This window comes from Camelus bactrianus, chromosome 3 (assembly GCF_048773025.1).
Source record: "Camelus bactrianus isolate YW-2024 breed Bactrian camel chromosome 3, ASM4877302v1, whole genome shotgun sequence".
NCBI lineage: Eukaryota > Metazoa > Chordata > Mammalia > Artiodactyla > Camelidae > Camelus > Camelus bactrianus.
The window spans coordinates 110,629,113-110,648,034 of record NC_133541.1 but is presented as its reverse complement, the minus strand read 5'-3'; the positions used below and the strand labels follow the sequence as shown (position 1 = coordinate 110,648,034).

Sequence of the window (18,922 nt, the reverse complement as noted above, 5' to 3'; positions counted from 1 at the left end):
TATGTCAAGGATATATAATGCTTGCACAACAATAAGAAAAAGACAATGGAAAAATGGGCAGGAGATTTACAAAGGTATTTCATGAAAGAGGCTATACAAATGACTAAGAAACAAAAAGGTACTAGTCATCAGGTAAATACAAATTAAAGCCACAATATGATATTATAGTATGTCCACTTGCTCAAGTGGAAAAGGCAGATGTGAAGCAACTGGAACTCATTTGCATTGCTGATGAGACTATAAATTTGTTTTCAGAAAAATAACTTGGCGCAACCTATAAAAGGAAATTATAAATAATGTGGCATAGGAATTCCTTTCCTAGGTATGTACCCAAGAGAAATTCAAATATGTTCATCAAAAGACTTTTATAAGAATGTTTATAGTGCTGTTTTCTATAATGGCCTCACACTAGGAGCAACCAAAATATAAAGACAGTCCACTTCTGGATTTATTTATGGATAAATAAACTGTGGTAAATCCACAAAGTGGAATACTAAGCAGCAATGAGAATGAATGGAGTACAGCTACATGTGATAATCTCACAACATAATACTGAGCAAAACCAGCCAGACACAAAACAGTACATATTGTATGATTCCACTCTGAGATTCAAAGACAGCTCAATTAGTAAAATTAATCTATGAAGTCAGAAGCCAGGATAGTGGTTAGTCTTGTAGGGAGAAGTGAGTAGGAGGGAGGTGATGCCTGAGGTTCTGGTGGTATTCAATTTCTTTCTTTTTTCTTTTTTCAATTGAAGTATAGTCAGTTACAATGTGTCAATTTCTGGTGTACAGCACAATGTCCCAGTCATGTATATACATACATATATTAATTTTCATATTCTTTTTCATTAAAGGTTGTTATAAAATATTGAATATAGTTCCCTGTGCTATATGGAAGAAATTTGGTTTTTTAATCTATTTTTATATATAGTGGTTAACATTTGCAAATCTCAAACTCTCAAATTTACCCCTTCCCACTCCCTTTCCCCTGGTAACCAAAAGATTGTTTACTATGTCTGTGAGTCTGTTTCTGTTTTACAGATGAGTTCATTAATGTCCTACAATTCCTTAATTTGAGTTCTGATTACACAGGTGTTTTTACTTTATGAAAATTAATTTAGTGGTATAATTGTGATTTATGCACTTACATGTTACACCTCAACAAAATTTTTAAAATTAAATCAATTGTGTGTCAAAGGGGGAAGATATGAAGAAAACCATTTTCTAGTTAAAAATCTTTCTTTGTTCAGAATATAAAATTTAAGAAGGAAGAATTCATTGGCTGAAAAAGAGGTTGAAGTGAAAAAAATATTATGAGTCTTCTCTGGGGAAGTATGAAAATTCTTTTCCCCTCTTTGACTCTTGATGTAGTAGCTATGGGGAAATGTAAGAGCCACTGGCTTTGTGGGGAGGCCTGACAGATTTGCTTCTGGTTTAATGATGTGCTTGCCGTTTTTCCCTCTCCAGCCACATGGATAGATGAAGACTGACTTTCTACTTAAGATCCATCTCTCCCTTCTGGGTCACCCGTGGATGGTACTTGGTGCTCAAGATACACCTGAGCTTGGTAAGTTCATTGCTGCTTGTGTGTTAGTCTTATCTTCCCAATTAGATTACAGACATCATGTAAGTCAAGACCTGGTGTTTCTTATTTCTGTGTATTCTCCACCATACTAAGGAGAGAACTGATCACGGGGACTCAGTAAACATTTTCCATTGTAGAAAGTCAGCTCATTCAGTCTGGGACTCTGAGATGTGAGAAGGGAAGTCACTTGCCCAAGGTCACTTGGCCACAGTTATGTCTTGTCTGGCCAGGACCCCACATGGCCTTGGTGAGGAGAAACAAACCACGTCCCTTCTTCTTCTGTTGCCTTTGCCTTTACTTCTCAGTGCAGAGGTGTAATGCACAGCAACTCTATTTTGCAAATTCTGATTGTGCTGCTTGTTGACTCACTGAGCAAACACCGCCTAAGTGTGGGGACCCTTGGCACCGCGGAGCAGAAACAATATGTGTGGTCTTAAAAAAGCAAAGACAGTGAGTGAGCTGGCTCATGTCAGTGTTTGGACCTGCAAAAGAACACGTCAAGCTCCGGTGCACCTCCTGTCCCTTTACATCTACCTCCAGGGGTGATGATGAAGTTCAAGGCTTTACATACCCTGAAGGGTGCTGAAAACTCAGCTTTGAAAAATTGCTCATTGTTGGTTAAGGGTCACCTGATTTATGTTCAACAAAAAGACCTCATCCAAGTCTGGATCATAAAATGTCAATTTAGCCCACTGTGTGAACTCTCTCAGTGCTGGTTTCCCGAAATAAAAGCATGAGATAATTAGACAAGAAACTACCTGACTTTCAAGGTTCTGTTCTGTAGATTCATTAGGGCTCTAGTCTATAGATTCATTAACTTAAACAATTACTGGCATCTCTTATAGACACAAAATACTAATAAGCACTGACCGTAAGTGTCATATATAAGTATATATATACCTTTACTGGGGAGAGAGCGAAAGAGGAAGGGAGGGAGGTAGACAGGGAGATGGAGTGCAGGGAAGAGGAGGGAGAGCGAGAGAAAAAGAGAATATGAATGACTATGTGTCTTTTATTGAGCACTTATATGTCAGGCAGCATGCTGAGTTTTTAAATTCCTTATCTTATTTAATCTTTACAATGATTCCAAAAAAGTATTACCATCACTTTATATATAAAGTGTGGCTGATTGTTTTTTCCAAATACCACCATAACCTCTCCCATCCCATGTGTTCTCCTTACAGTCTGATGTTGACCCTTGTCCTGCTGTAGAGTGTATATTCCTTCCCTTTTGATATGGCTGCACTGGTGACTGTGGCAGGTCACACTGTGTGACTTCTCAGGGCAGGTCATGAAAGGTGATGCAGCTTCTGCCTGCTTCCCTTGGGTCCCTTGTTCTTGGAACCTGGCCATTGTGCTGCGAGGAAGCCCACATGGAGCATGGAGAGGGCGTATGCAGGTGGTCAGGACAACAGACCCGACTGCCAGCCGTGTGAGTGAGCGAGCCTTCAGAGGGTTCCATCCCCCAGCTGTCAAGTCATCTGCAGCATTTTAGTTTTTCCATCTGAGGTCCCAGATGTCTCTGAGTAGGGACAAGCCGTCCCACTTTGCCCCTTTCCAAGGTTTCTGACCCAGGGAATCTCTGAGCATAATAAAAAAAAAAAGGCTGTTGTTTTATGCTACAAGTTCAGGATGGCTTGTTATGCGGTGATAGTGACACAGGCTCTGAGTTGCAAAGCTAGCTGCCCAGGGTCACATAGCAAATTAGTGTAAGAAGTAGAATTAAACCCAGGTCTAACTCCAGAGCTCTATTACTCTGTTGAAAAAGCCTTACGTATTTTCAAAAGTCTTGCAAAACCAGTATCTGTCACTCCAGGATACAGAGGAAACCATCATAATGCCAACCGCTAAGAAACAAAATCAGGTCAGGAGGGGACTGGTGGACAGTGTGGTTTGGCAGGCAGAGTCACCACCCAGGTGATGAGTTTTGCCAGGGAAGCAGGCGTGGAACTTGGATCCAGTTCCTGTTCAGGCTTGAGCTGTGGAATAACCCTGGGCTGGAGTGAGTGATGCTGCCAGTATCCTAGAGTCATAACACTGCGCCTGGCAGCCTTCCCCCTTCTCGTGGGAACAGCCTTCAGACTTCCCTCTGGCCGGTGCTGGGCCAGGAGCACAGCCAGATAAAAAGATGCATGTCAGTGAGTCTCTGAAAGCTCTCAGCAGAGAATAAATGGTTGGTGGGACGCCAGGGACAAAGCAGAAAGGAAGTAAAGAGATAACACAAAAGAAGGGAAAGAAAAGTTAAGATTTTTTTGAACCCCTGGTGTATGCTAGGCACAAGGCAACATGCTTTAGCCTCTGTTTGCTCATGTATACTTACAAGAATCCTATGATATTGGTATTCATGGCCCTCTTTTTAAAGCTGAGGAAACAGGCTTGGCAGTTAAGTTACTGGCTCAAGTCTTACAGCTCATAACTGGTGGGGTATGATCCAAACCCAGGACTGTGTGATTAATGGTACACTTGGTCTCAAAACACAGTCATCTCACCTTCTTTGCTTGGGCTCCCCACCACCAGCCACCTTACCTGGGGCTCCTTCTGTAAGTCTAGCTATCTCCCTTGGGACCAGCCCACGTCTCTCCTTTTCTTCTAAGCTAGCCCTGGTCTGTGATCTTTCTCTCTATTCTACCTGTTGACTATAAATCCTGTGCTTGGGAATTATTCAAATACACATTCTGCTTTATTATCTCCCTTTTTTTCTTGTATATCTTGGTTCTTGCAAAGTCAGAGGTCTAGTCTCATGGGGTTTTGTTTATTTTTTTTTGTTTTTTGTTTTCTTTTTCACATCTGCCATAATGCTTAGCATTATACCTAAGGCAAGGTTTATATCCTAGATGGTACTCAACTGAAACATTTGATTGATTAATCCTCTCTTGTATCTGTAGAAATAGAAACCTCTAGTAACTGGAAACAAAGCAAAATCAACTCCCTGCTCATTTTCTCTCCCTGTTCTCAGAATGGGTCCCTACAGAGAGGACAGGGCATGAAAGAGAAGATGAATACCAGGTGAGCGCCCAGCCAGACTTCCACAGAAGGGAAGGCATCTTTCTGCCTGACAGCCCCTTCTGTCTGCCGCTCAGGAGATAAATAACCTGGCAGCAACAGTGGCAGGGACTCCTCAAGTGCCAGGATCCTCTCAATTCCAGAAATCAGACCCTGGTTGACATGGTTCTATCCATGGTAGACCAAGTCTTAATACTGATCAGTAAGGTGCTCCAAGGGGAGTAGGGAGTTACTTCCTGGTGGCAAGTAAAGGACTGGCCCAACATCGCCCGTTTTAGACCCTGTGTTTCTTAGGGGAGACTCTAATGGCTACACATCAGGATATAGGACCCCAAAAGTCATGATACTGAATGTGAGGCCTGAACCCTTGGCTAATGAGTTCCTAGGGATGACCTTGATGGACAGGTCCCATGGCTCAACACGTGCCTACCTCAGTGCCTTTGCTCTCGGCGATCCCCCACCACAGAGTTTTCTCTTCATTTCTCTTTTCTTTTGTAGAAAATCCTATCTCATCTTTCAAGCCACAGTCCAGTGCTTCCCAGAGGTCTCTTTTCACTGCAACCCACACTAATATTTCCTTTATCAGAAAAAAACCTACCATCAACTCTGCGTACCACAGAGTTTAGCCCTCAGCTACTTATTACCCCCAGTGTTCCAGAGAGGCAGCATGGTGCAGTGAGAAGTGCCTATAATTTAGGATCAGTGGGACCAGAACCCATTATTTCCCTGCTATGCAATCCTGAAAATCTTTACGAAGTGGCACAGGCATCCTTGTTCCTCTGCCTTATCAGCTGCGTTGTGTCCCAGTGGATGACGAGCCATCACTTCTTTCAGCTGAAGGTCAGCGGGCTCCTGCCATTTTTTTTTAGAGTAACAGTGAAATGAAAATGCTTAAACATAAATCTTGCTACATTTGCACAACCATTTCTGTAGGATATATGTGTAGAGTCCAGAAGGACCATAATTTTAAGACCTTTTGTCATCCTTTTTACCTCCTTTCCCCCTACATTCACATCAAAAGCACTAGTTAAAAACATGCCCTCTCCAGCTTTTGGCTCTGTGGAATCCAGCTGAAACCCAGAGGCTGGCCTCTCCACAGTGGCACCAATTACATCTTTGCTCATGTCTTTGTTTCGCCATCTCCCTCACCCAACTGGCTGTATTTCATTCACTCTGGGTGGAGCAGAATGCATCCCTAAGGGTCTACCTCTATTTTCCCCAGGAGGTGGCTTTTAAAGACAAAGAGACTGTCAGGAATAATAATGGAAGAAAACCCAAAGCAGAAAAAGTCCATTAAAAAAAACTTAGGGAACCCTACAGAAGAAAAAGGATGACTTTAAAAAAAATGAATTCTAACAATCCACAGGGATCCCTAAGAGACCTGCAGAAGATTTCTGGTCTTTGAAGACAAAGGCATGTCAAAGATAGATCATGAGTCTTTAAATCCAACAGACCCAGGTTATAATCCCAGCTGTGCTGGGTAACTAAGAACAAGAGAGTTAATTGCTCTGAGCCTCAGTTTTCTCATCTCTAAAATGGTGTTGATGTCCCTGAGCAGAGGTTGGCGTGATGATTACAGGCAACATGATTTGACACTTACTAGACTGCCTGATAAGTAGTAGGTGCCAGAAACAAAAGCAATTATTACTGCTAGTTTCCCAGCAAAGAGATTAGAACATTCCTGAAAAGCAGAATAACTGGCAACACTAAGATAACAGGGAACTTTATTTTCTGGGTTTGTCTGTTAACTTCCTTTTTTCCAGTTCTTCCTGCTTTTCCTCCAAAACCATTGAAAGACCAGGACTGAGTTGCCCCATGTGACACAGTTAGTGACAGCCAGACACTCTCTGAGTTTGCTTTTTCTCCATTAAATGAACATGACATGGTCCTTACAAGGCTACTTGTGAAAATGTGCATATTCACTCAGCAAACATGTATTGAGTATTTAGAACGCACGACACCCCATGTCAGGTTTTGGACGAGCAGCAGAGCTGAGTTTGCTAGGATGCGTTTTGGTAAGCAACAGAAATGGGCAACAGTAGCTTGGGGTTGGAGACACAAGATGCCCTCAGAGAGGTTCAGATGGCAGTGGCCACAGCAGTGGCAAGGTCAACACCATCTACTGTTTGTGTGTCAGCCCTGTGCGAAGGGAGAGCGCTCCATGCGTTATGTCACACTCAAAATACCCCTTTGAAGTAGGTGTTCTTCTTATTTCCATCTTCCAAAAGAAGAAACTGAGGTGCAGAGACATTAATTTCCCGCGTGCCCACAGCCCATTAAGCAGCAGAAGGAGGATTCAACTGCGGGCAGCCCCATTCCAGAATTCAGGCTCTAACTGTTCCTGCAAAGCTGAGCCTCAGGGGAGGGAGTGCATGGGGCTGGGAGGGGAGTGGTGAGAAGGAGAAAGATGGGAGATGGCCCTCCACATAGAGGGAGTGACTGGAGTATGGATGTAGCCTGGGGCTGGACAAATGGAAGGAGGCACTACGTGGCTTGGCTAGAGCCCTGGCTGAGTCTGGGAATCAAAGGGACACTAGCCTGGGGCTGGGGCCATACTAGGCACCACGTTGCTCCCATTTTGAAGAGGGAAAAGTGAGACAGAGGGAGTGACTCAGCTGGTGGGCTAAGAGACTGAGCTGCTTTCTAAGATCTTCACCACCTCCTCCAACCCAGGGGCCCGCCCCCTGTGACACAGCTGCTCTGTGTCCCCCGTTGGGACGGGCTGCCTTCAGCTCCCAGCAGGTGCTGTGCCTCTCTCTTTCAAGGCCTATCCCACCAGATACACATGGTGACTGTTGTCACGTAGGTTTGTCATTTCTGTGTCAGTGGAACGCATTTATTTTCTGCTAGCTACCTTGGGCTTCATTCACCTCTCATCTCTTTTGAATACAGCTAGGGTAAAAGTATTCATTCGCCACCGTTGGGTGGTGGTACTTAACTCATATTCAAAACCATCAGGCTCCCCATGGGACTCTGAGCATACCTTCTCCATCAATTCAATTAATTACGCTTTCATTTTCCCCTTTTTTAGAACTCAGTAGTTCTTTCCAGATGAACAATTGGTCTCTGGATCTCAGATGCTATATTTCCGGAGAGGGTTTAAAAAGAAACAGGGGGTTCTCTCCAGGAAATGTAGATCCTAGGAAGATGTAGGCGGGCCTTTCTGGATATAGAGCTGGGGGGAGCATCTTTCTTTCAGCGCAGCCCCATTCAAGGCCTGGATTTTCCAGGGTATGTGAAAGGAAAGAAAAACATAGTAATCAGATTTTATCCTTGGAACCAAAAATGGTGGCTGGGGTGAGGGATGAGAATTCCTTTTCAAAAATAGGTAAATATGATATACCAAGTATGTCTAAATGCGTTAAAGATACAGTGGTCTTTCATATTCTCCATCCTTCTTCCTGGGGTCCCCAACTGATGCTCCACAAGCTGAATCTAGGTGTGCTTTAGTTTCACCTGCACAGAGTTTCCCTGGCAGTGACTGTCCGGGACCAAGTGGGAGCTGCCCCTTTTTAGCTGACATATGCATGCCAAGTTCATCACAGCCCCCAGTGGACCCAGTTTTTATGTGACTGAACTTACATTGATTATCTGTGTGACCTTGGCTATGTCCCTTCCCCTCCTTGTAAGCCAGAATCTTCACCTACCAAATTGGGATAGGGGTGTTGATTACATTTTATTTTGTGTATTGCCTGCCTCCTGTCACCAGAAGGTAAGCTCTAGGAGGGCAGGGATTTTTGTCTGCTTTGTTCAGTGATGTCTCCCATAGCACCTTGAACCATGCCTGCCATACAGCAGGTGCTAAAGGAGAGAATAAATGTTCCTGAACCAATCCCTTTCGTCTCTGTGAAACACCATCTGAATATTTGTCTATTGTGATTTTGAAGGAAAAAAAAAGTCTCCTTCAATTAAACTGTTCATGCCCTGGACTTTCACAGCAATCTAGAGAGAAGGGAGAGCAGTTTGACTTCCCCCTGGCTGATGGCCAGAACTCCTGGCTGAGAGGCAGAAAGTGATGCTTTTCATTTGTGTGTCCAGCAAAGCTTTTATCCTCCTGACTCTGCCTTCATTTTAATACTTCGTGTGGTTTGTGGAGGCTCTGAAATTTCTACTCCTGTGCTTGTCCAATGGTCTGTGAAACTGCGCAGTATCAGAGCCTGGCCTTGGGTCTCACCATCAGAGGGTTAAAGTTGAAAAAGAAGGAGGCATTGAGCTGGAGTCCCCCAGGGATGGGACCCTTCATGGTCCCTGCACAGGTCACACCTGTCACAGCTGCGTTACCTGCTAACGGCCAGGGAAACGCAATCAGGGGGGATGTAGTCTGGTGCATCCTCTATGAGCTCCTCCTGGTGGCCTGGCCTGCAGGGGGAGCAGGCTCACCGGCTAAGCCTTTGCCTCCAGTGGCCACACCCAGGGCCTCTGTCCCCTGGCAGGTAACACACCACAGGGCAGTGAGCAGGCCGACCCTGGGCTCACTCAGTATTTATGGGTGTTGATTGGCATGATTTCTGGCTGGCCCCTAGATCTTATGTCTCATACTTCCAAACTGCCTTCCCTGCACAGCATCCTAGTTCAATGGCTTTTAAACTTTAATTCCCACCTGCCCTGGGGGAAGGCGGAGGGCTGTGAAACGTGTATTCCTCTTTCCAACTGCAGAATTTCCAATTCCACAGACCTAGGGTGAGGCCTGGAGATCTGATATTGACAGGCATCCCAGGTGATTCTGACTTAGGGCTGCCAGCGGAAGCCCTCAGTCCTAGTCCTGAGACCCAAAGCGTCTCACACACGTTTCTTGCATCATCACCCTGGGCACACATCCTTGGGAAGCTGTTCCTTGCAGTAGTGAATCTGTGTCCTGAATGAGGCTTATGTTTTCTAAAGATGAACTGTTTTTCTAATTTCAGGCTGCTTCTGTCCACTTCCCTGAACATTCACTCCCTTCTTTCTCCTGTGACACTCCAGTGTTATCAGTTTGGGCAAGAGGACGGGGTTTGCAGGGCCCTCTCTGGGAGGGAAAGCGGGACAGCAGGAGGTGGAAGGGGGAGGGGGTTCCTCGTCACCTCTCAGTGCCCTGGCATACTGGTTGCCATGGAATCTGTGTGTGACTGTGAGGGTCAGGCTGTCATTGGTTATCTGTTTGGGCTCTGTTCATTGGCTACCCTGTTCCCATGGTGAATCAGTCTCAGGGCCCCCAGCAAGCACATTAACAGGGGGAGGGTTGTGGAATAGGGTTCCCAGAGATCTCCAAAGTGCTATCACTCCCTTGCTTTAACCTTCTTCTCACTGAGAGTAATTATCTTCACTCGGTGGAGGTAATTATACATTCTGACACATTCTAAGATCAGGAATGAAAGATGTCTGAAAGCTGAAATCATATTCCCCATTTTCCTCTCTTTCCCTAGGACCTTCCAAACCCCTCTTTCTCTTGTTAAGGTCATCAGATCCCAGAAAAGTAGAAGCCAGTGGGGAAGTGGGGGCTGTGGGAATAAGGAGTTGAAAGGCTCACTCTAAGTTGACTTGCGGGCAGTGGAGCCTGGGTTGAGACAGCATGGTGGACAGCACTGAACTGGGTGTCAACAGCCCGTGGTGACCTCAGGGACAGTCCCTTCCCCTTCGGGGCTGTGGTTTCCTCATCTGTAACATGAGATGGATGAACTAGATCACTTTGAGGATCACAGCCAGACCTAAATTTCTCTGCAACTGCATGGGTCCACGTTTCCCAAATGCTTCCCACATCTTGGAGGCATCACTGATGCCCCCCTCTCCTTCCCCTCTTACATCCAGTCTGTCAACAAGTGCTGTCAGTTCTAGTTTCAGAGTAGAGCACTCATCCGTCTCCACGACCATCATCATTTCCATCATTATGATCTCCCCCAAGCATCTGTAAGAACCTGTTGCTTGGCCCTCTGCTTCCACTCTTGACTATTCTCTGCTTTCCTTCACTTTCCTCATAGCTCCCTAGAGTGGTATTATAGCATGTAAATCAGTTCTCCCCTCGCTTAAAACTCTCCAGTGTCTTCCCATCGTATTCAGAGCAAAGCTTTCAATCTATACTCTTGGCCACATATCCATGCATGCTCTGGCCTCTGCCTACTTCTCTAATATTGCATTAAACCCCCGTTTTTCTTCTTTCACAACAAGACAGACACACTAGTTACTCCATCCATCCTTGAAAGCACTAAGCCCTTTTCCACCCAAGGGCGTTGGCACACAGCTATTATGTCTCCCATTTCTGTACAAGTCTAGCTCTTTGCTTATCTGCTCCTCAGAGAAACTTTGTCAGAACACCCTGAGTCCCCTTTAATTCCACTTCCCTTATTGCTACAGCTGTTTCATTTTGTTTATCGTGCCTCACAATTTATACATTTACAGTTGTATGTTTAATGTCTGTCTTACACCCCTGTACTTGCCAGCTCCTTGAAGCAAAGATTCCCACCCCCCTCGTGCTCCATCATGAGTATATCTTCATAGCCTCGGCACCGAGCACCATGTGCTGCACTTGACAGGTGATTATCTGCTGAATAAATGAATGGCATTGGCCACAAATGGGAGGAAAACTACAGAAAGGAAAGCTGGGAGAACAGAAGATAAATTTTGCCTGGGACAATTTTTGTCCTTCCTTTAATACATCCCTTCTCAAAATGTTCCTGCCTATGGAAATCTAAAATATCTATTAAAAATAGGTCTTTGGGCACGAGAAAAAGGCATACAAATGTAATTCATAGATGACATTTTTATCTCACCATCAACGTAATGAAAAAAAGTTGTAGTTTGTGATCACAGATCAATTGAATTTTAACTTTGAATGTTAAAATAGGTTTCTCATACAAACATTTTAAAGGGAGGAGGGAAGAAGCTCTTAAAGCAAACCAGTAGTGTTTCCTGGCGTACATCACTGAAGGTGCTAAGTCGAGATTATCTTACCTATTCATGGTGCTGGTGTAGAAAACATCGACCTTACGCACTAGGGCCAGTGCTGCTGGTTGACTCCCCAGTGTCCATTCTACCTGAGAGGCTAGAAAACCTAAATTCTTGCCTCCCCGCCTTCCTTGCTGCTAGCAGTGATCAGGGGCCACTGTTCTCACTAATGAGATAGGAGCAGACTTCCGCCACTATGGGGTGGGGAGTATTCTGCTAAGTTTTTGTTTTCCTGATGCAAAGAGACAGAGCTAGCTGCAACACTTCTTCCTCTTCTTGCTGCTCGAACATGGTCACCACATCTGGGAGCCGCCATCCTGTGCCCACGAGAAAAGGCCACGTCCACCTGGGGGAACCACGGAACAGCAGATCCGGATTTCACTGAACCATGAGCCACGGTCTGCCCACTTTCCTTATCGTGTAAGAAAGAGAACTCTCTGATCATGTTACTGTGGTCAGATTATTGTGTTACTTGCAGACAACCATGTTTGGCCACATTTTGTTGACCTCTGTTTAATAGACATTAATATAAACTTTGAAGAGAGTAGAAAAAGATAAAGCTACTTGCATATGCATGCAAATACATGCAATTCAGATGGAACTTAGCCCCCCAAATTCTCAATTAGTGAAGATTTACGATAAATTTTGTTAGGAAATTGCAAGAACAATTAATTGAAGCTCATTTAAAAGACTGTTTGCATAGAAAAAGCCCCTTAAAAGTACCTCCTGCAGTGACCCTAGTGTGTCTAACACAGTGCTGTGCACATCAGACACTCATGAAACACGTTGACTTCATCAGAAAATACGTAAACAACAACAAAAGTAATGTAAACACACTTCTGTTGGTGTTTGCAGTTGTCCGCGCGGTCCTGGCTCTCATCGCTGTTTTAGCATTCCTGTGTTTTAGTCTGGCCCTAGTGAGATGAAGGGTGTGCCTTTTCTCTTTAGCATATATCCCCAAGAAACATCGTGATGCATATTCTGACTCTTAAGGGGGTTCCTGCAGGACCCTGAGCTCTGGACTTGGCTGGGGTAGGCCTGATAAACAAGAGTCCAACTCAAGTGAATAACACTCCTTATTCTGGCAGGTTGACTCCTCCCTATGCCTGTCAGACCTTTAAATCCAAAACAACAAGTCCTTCCTCCCAGTTCCCAGGAGGGAGGGCCCTCAGGAATCTGGACATTGCTGGTCTCAGGGGTGAACTGCTGCTCTGATTTGTCCATGGACTTCCCCAGGAGAGAGAAGTCTAGTGACTTGTAAATCAGTGTGAGCGGTGGCACCCTTTCTTCTAGTGAAGTTTAGCGGAAGTCCAATATCGAAAATTGATAAAATAATTAAAAATAGCATCTATTTTATTCTTTCCTATATGCTGGCTGATACTGCGTTATGAGTTCTTTATATGTCAGTCTCTTTTAAACCTCACAATGATATCTGAGGTTGTTTCCCATTTTACCAGTGAAATACAGATGCATAAAGCAGAGTTGTTTCATAAAAATGGGGAGGAAGGAGGCTGGGTACTTTCCTGTTCGGTCTCATCTTCACCTCAGCATGAGTTCCTGAGATACCCTGGTGCAACCCACAGAAGTCCCAGGAACACAGTTTGAAACTCCTTCTGTAGCCAGAAGTCACAAACTCACATACTCCCAGGGGCCAGCTGAGTCACAGAGGAATGAAGGTGGTCCGCTGGGGGCTGTGCTGAAAAGTGGGGAGTATTGGCATCAGCACAAGGGGGCAGCTGTCCCTCAGTTGTGGACAACCACTGCCAAACTTCGGATCAAATAAGAACATGCCTGGCAGAGAGTCAGCTCGTGGGCCGCTGACTTGAGACTGCAGGGGGAATGGTGGGGAGTGAAAACACACCCTGCGGTCAGACCGCAAGGGTGCCATCGGGAGGCAAGATGTCCACTCATGAAGGACATAATGGAGAAAAATCAAGCCCACAGGCCTTTTAAGATGCATGTGTGTTTTGATGGCCTACCACACTGACTAGTGAAGAATGATCTCTTCCCACTGTTTGTCCGCTGGCCTGACTTATTTTTAGCAAGCCCTTCCCCTGCTTGGTTTTATCTACTCTTCGCCATGTGTTTGCCAGGAGTGGCCAAGCGTCTAGTCTCACACCTCCTCTCCCACGCAACCCCCCGACTGTCTTCTTATTTAAAGAAAAACAAGATTATCATGGTGAACGATGAGACATTCTAAATTATACAGCAGGCAAAAATGAGCCCTGAGGGAAGATTTTGTTCCATTGCCACTTAGGAACATTGGTCCTCGTTGACATCCAAATGCAAAGCAGATGGGTGGTCAGGATGCCTCCAGCACATGTCTGTGAGGCCTTCCTTGGTATTCATGCACTCATGCCCCTGGAAAGTGAGAGTGTGTGCAGATCTATCCATGGCAGCCAAATTCTAAGCCTTGCCTCCCTGCGTGCTTTACAAGCTTGGTAAGCTACAAGGGTCCGCCTACTGATGAAACAGTGCATAGACATTAAGCAACTAAAGGGAAACACAGTCAGCACTTATTTATCAGGTCAGTTGGAGGGGATTTGTGCTATGAAAATTCCAGAATATAGCTGAAAGAACATTACACGCAGAGACAGAAAGGGGGTCCTCAAATGTGGGACTTGGTATAGGTCAGTGGCTTTCAAATTTCTCTTTTCCCCCCTCCTTTCTACTTTTCCTTCCCCTTTCCTTTCCTTCTTACCTTCAGAATCCATTTCTCAAAAGAAATTGTATTCACAAGTCCAATATGTAAAACAGGAAAAAATGGAGCTACCCATGTCCCATGTCGGGGCTGAAACCTCACTGACTTTGTCACCCCAGGACTCACAATATGACATTGGAGGCACTTCCAAGAAACTTCATTTTTGAACCACAGGAAACAAATTTATACCACCATGGGAACTCGACTATTTCCAAGCTCTTAACTCAGAACCAAGAAAAGAAGAACTCTTTATCCATTAAAGATGGAGAAACTGAGATCTACAAGGGTCAGGTGACTTGCCCAGAGCCACCCAGAGTGCTAGAGCCAGAGCGAGAACACACTCATAATTCAGTGCTCCTTCGACCACTCAGAGGTGGTACAGGATGGTGGTCTGAATTTCAACCCACCTGGCTACAAGCTACGGAGCCCTGGAAAGATATTCTACATTTCTATGGCTCCTCATTTGTAAAAGGAGATGTAATGTGAGTCCCACTTTGTGCTTCTGCAAAGATTTGATGAGATAAGGCACACAGAGGACCCAAAACTTGCTTAGCATATGGTAGGTGCTCAATAAATGCTAATGGTACCTGTAAGATCCCGCCTCCTTTCTCTGCACCTTTCAGCTACAGGATGTTAGAGTCGTGACTATGCCTGTTCATCTTGACAGAGCACATCACCCAGACACAGGATATGTCCAGATAATCCACAGCATGCAATGGACATTTAACAGTAAAGTGTAGTTGAAAAACTGCATCCAATAAAAATCTGGAGATAATCCCCATCCTTTCCACTATTTGTTTTTTCCAAGAGAAAATACAGCATTGAGCAAAGGAATTGAGTAGAGCTGACTGACCTGGGAGAAATGTCGCATCCTTGCTGCATGAAGGCTCCCAGGGAGAACCACAGGCTGTTGAATATCCCAAACTCATTGGACTGGTCACTGGTTGTCTGGTCCCGCCCTTCCTCAAACTCTTCACTGTGCCATTCATAGGGGCTGAAGCGGCTGACCAGGAAAAGGACGACACTTACTCCAATGTAGGCAAAGACAATGCACATCCAAATCTCATAAGCCAGGGGATCCAGGAAGGAGAAGACCCCCGGCTTGGACTTCTGTGGCTTTTTGATCATAATGGAGATCCCCAGACTCATAAATGGCTTGGAGAAGTCTATCACCTCTTCCCGGACCAAGGTGATAGTTAAAGGAGCCACAGCCACATCTGCTCTCTGCAAAAAAAAAAAAAAAAAAAAGGAAGAGAAGAAAAAATGCTCTTGAGCTCAGCAGCTCTCTTCTCTTGTTTTTCTCTTCGCTATGCATATTCTTTTGTATCTTAAAGGATGTGAGAGTTGTAAAGCTCCTTAGAAGTCCAACCTGTCCAACTCGCTATAAAATGTTTATGATAAATGGATGACCAGCTCAGTATCTTATGGGAGGGATTATCCCATTGTTTGACAGTTTTAATCATTAGAGGTGTCTTCCTCACCTTACTGGAAGAGCTGTTGTAACATCTGTTCTTTTTTTTGCCTGCCTAGCAGCAGCCATACCTCCTTCCTCTGGAAGAAGAACTACCTCTGCCCCACTCTCAGTCCTCCTGGTTCAAATGAGGCCCATCACCCTGGTTACAGGGTGAAGCACATCACCCAGGTCTGGCCATTGATGGACTCCACTCCCCTGGCCAGAACAATTCCTTCAAGGATGGCATAGGACCTGAGACTCTTTAATGAGCAGTGGCCCTGAGAGTCAGAGTGAGAGGTGCAGAAGCTATCCATGATGAAATAATTCGGGCCACCCTAAATTCAGGGCTTACCCTCAACTGCCTAGAGACATGTGTCAACAGGCTCTTGTTTGTCCCCAGGAGCATGAACCAACCCTTCTGTTTGCCTAAGTCAGTTTGAGTTGAGTTTATTTTGTCTACAACCAAGACAGCCTTGGCTAACAAGGTAGTGAAGGCAAGTTTAACTCAATAAACATTTATTGGGTACTTGTTATGTGCAAGCCCTAGGCTGGATGGTACACTGTGGTCTCTACAGTCAGGGAATTACAAACTAGTGGGAGAGATTGGTATACACACACACACACACACACACACACACACAACTTTTCCAATCTACAGGGTATGCTTGATACATGCTATTTAGAGATACAAAATGCTGCAGGAGATCAGGAAGGAATTAATACTGGCTGGGGAGATCAGGGACCATGTCATCCAAAAGGTGACATGTAAGTTTGGCATTGAAGCGGGGGTAGGATTTTGACAGGTTGCTCCAGCACAGAACACACTCCCAGAGGAGGGACTCACATGACTCAAGGCCTGGCAGAGAGAAAGTGAAGCCGTGTCACAGATATATATATATATATATATATATTTTTTTTTTTTGCAGGGAGACCACTAAGAAGTGCACAAATAATTTCGTTTTTAAAAGTCATGTAGAAAAACATATAGTAGTTGCAAGGAATGTTCATCTTTGGGCATCCATCATGTGGAATCACCAGCCTCGCTCTTCTGTCTTTCCTACCTCTACCTCACAGCAGAAGCATGGCATCTAAGCTATAAAAATCCACTGTTCTGCTGGCCTGAGATCAATAGGTCCTGGAAATTGAACATGATTCCGTGAACAGATGTCATAATGTTCATTTCTGAAATGAGAGACAGGTCTGTGCAAGTCCGTCCGAGATAGATGGCTTTGTCTTACGGTGCTGCATCACAGCCCAGATGTGAAGCTGGGACAGATGCTGTGCAGACCCGGGCCCTGCCCAACTGCTGGCTGGTGTTGCTTTGGAGAGATTTCCTCTGGTTACTCCCGATGGCTGGGATTTTTTGAGAAGGTGTTTTAAGTGGAATAGAAAGCTTGGCTTCAGAATGACTTAAGTTTCTCACTTACAGAAAGAAACTTTCCATAAAGCACTGTGGGATCAAGTGTGTATTTCATAGTAATTCTATTTTTTTTTCCTAACACCCACTGCATAAATCTTGATACTTTTTACAAACACTTACAAGCCATTGCCAAGGAGGAGATATCTACCCTTTTCTCTGTAACCTAACATAGGTAGAAGAGGAATGGGAGGAGAAAAGTAATGGAAATGACTTAGAGGCAGTGACCACAAGTTACCCAGAAATTGGGTGGATGCTGCCCAGCTTTGAAAGTCATAAAGGGAATTGAATGGACTTGTTTTATGCCTCCTGATGTGAGTTAATAAAAGGGACTGTGGACTGGAAAAAAAAAATCACAAAACCACATCATCACAGTGCTTGGTTCATTTTAGCAGTTCCAAGATTTATCCCATGGAACATTATTTTTAGAAGGATGTTCATAAGTATGACATGAAAATAAACATGATTTTAAGCAGGCTACTTTGAGGCAGGACTTCTCAGAATCTTGTAAAGAAAATTATGTGCTGAGAATTTCCAAGAGGGGTAGGTATGCATAGTGTTTCCAAAATTATTTGGCCATGGATCCCTGACCATAGGCGTAGGATGCCCACCAGTGGGAGATGCTAAGTTCAGTGGACCTCACTTTGCAGGTAAGAAACTCAGGTCCAGAGAGAGAAGGTGGTTTGTACAAAGCAGGAGTGTGGTAGCTTGTTCGATGTTGACTGAGGGGTCCCAGGAGTAGATTTTCAGCGCCTGAGGAAGTTCCCGGATTGCTGCAGGATCAGTCTTGGGCAACTCTAATCAGGGAAAGTAGACCTGGATGCTTTGCTGTCCGTGTGGCCTCAAGTGAGATAGCTATCCTCTTGGATATCAATTTCTTTTTTTTTTTTAAGGCATAATAATTTTTGCTCATCTATTTGACAGGAGTGTTTTGTGAGAGTCAAAAGAATTCAAATACGTGAGAGGACCGTGAACTGTGGGCATTTCACAGGTGCTCAAAGTTATTTTCTTAAACTGACATCTTATGACAGTGGCTCCCAAACTTGAGCACGTAGTATATCAGAAGCACCTTGGGGGCTTTCTAAACCACAGACAGTAGAGTTTCCAGATCAGTGGGTCTGGGGAGGCCTGGGGATTCACATTTCTAATCAGTTCCCAGGTGATGCTGATGCTGCAAGTCCAGGCATCCCACTTGGAGAACCACTGCCCTAGGAGATCCTGAAAGAAAAATATGTCTAGAAACAATTTTGGGAAAGCAGTGATCAGTTTTGATACAGGGGGTAAAAGCAAAGAGGGAAGAAAACTATCAAGGATGGAAATGCACTCTGAGCCAGGCACTGTGTGGGGAAATAATCCTCACCCCAGCCGTGGGATGAAGGATTCATGTTCCCTGTTTTTGCAAGGGTGACCCTGGGAGGAATTCAATGGCTTATAGGAGCCATGCAGCCAGTAACCTGGCAGTGTTGAAATTCAAATCCAGCTGTCTGCCTCCAAAGTTCACTCTCTTTCTGATTCACTGAGACAAAGGGCAGGCCAGAAAGTCAGTGTAATTCGGATACAAAGCCATACCCATTCAAGGAACAGAAACTTCATCTGCAGGGTCCGGCATCTGAGAAAACAGACACTGTTGTTCTCGCCGCTAGTTAATACGAGCCTTACAGTCCAGTGCTCGGATGTGGTGTCCCAGCCTGCAGTGTGAGAGCCAGGGCCGCATGTTCCAACTCTGCTGCATGTCCTTTGCCAACCTGCCTAGTCTTCCTGGGCCTCAGTGTCCTCATCTATAATATGTGGAAAATGATCATATCCACCTTCTGGGGTTGTTATGAAAATAAGAGCAAGGGGG

At 44.8% G+C, this 18,922-nt stretch overlaps 1 protein-coding gene across 2 annotated transcripts in view; it reads right to left on the bottom strand.

The window, feature by feature from the left end:
- GRIA1 (glutamate ionotropic receptor AMPA type subunit 1) overlaps positions 1–18,922 on the bottom strand; it is a 289,213-nt gene that overhangs the window by 69,080 nt on the left and 201,211 nt on the right. For both annotated transcript variants that reach the window (XM_010970020.3, XM_010970019.3), the window contains exon 11: positions 15,063–15,433. In XM_010970020.3, the coding sequence (XP_010968322.2) occupies positions 15,063–15,433 (371 nt within the window). The remainder of the gene's footprint in view (positions 1–15,062; positions 15,434–18,922) is intronic.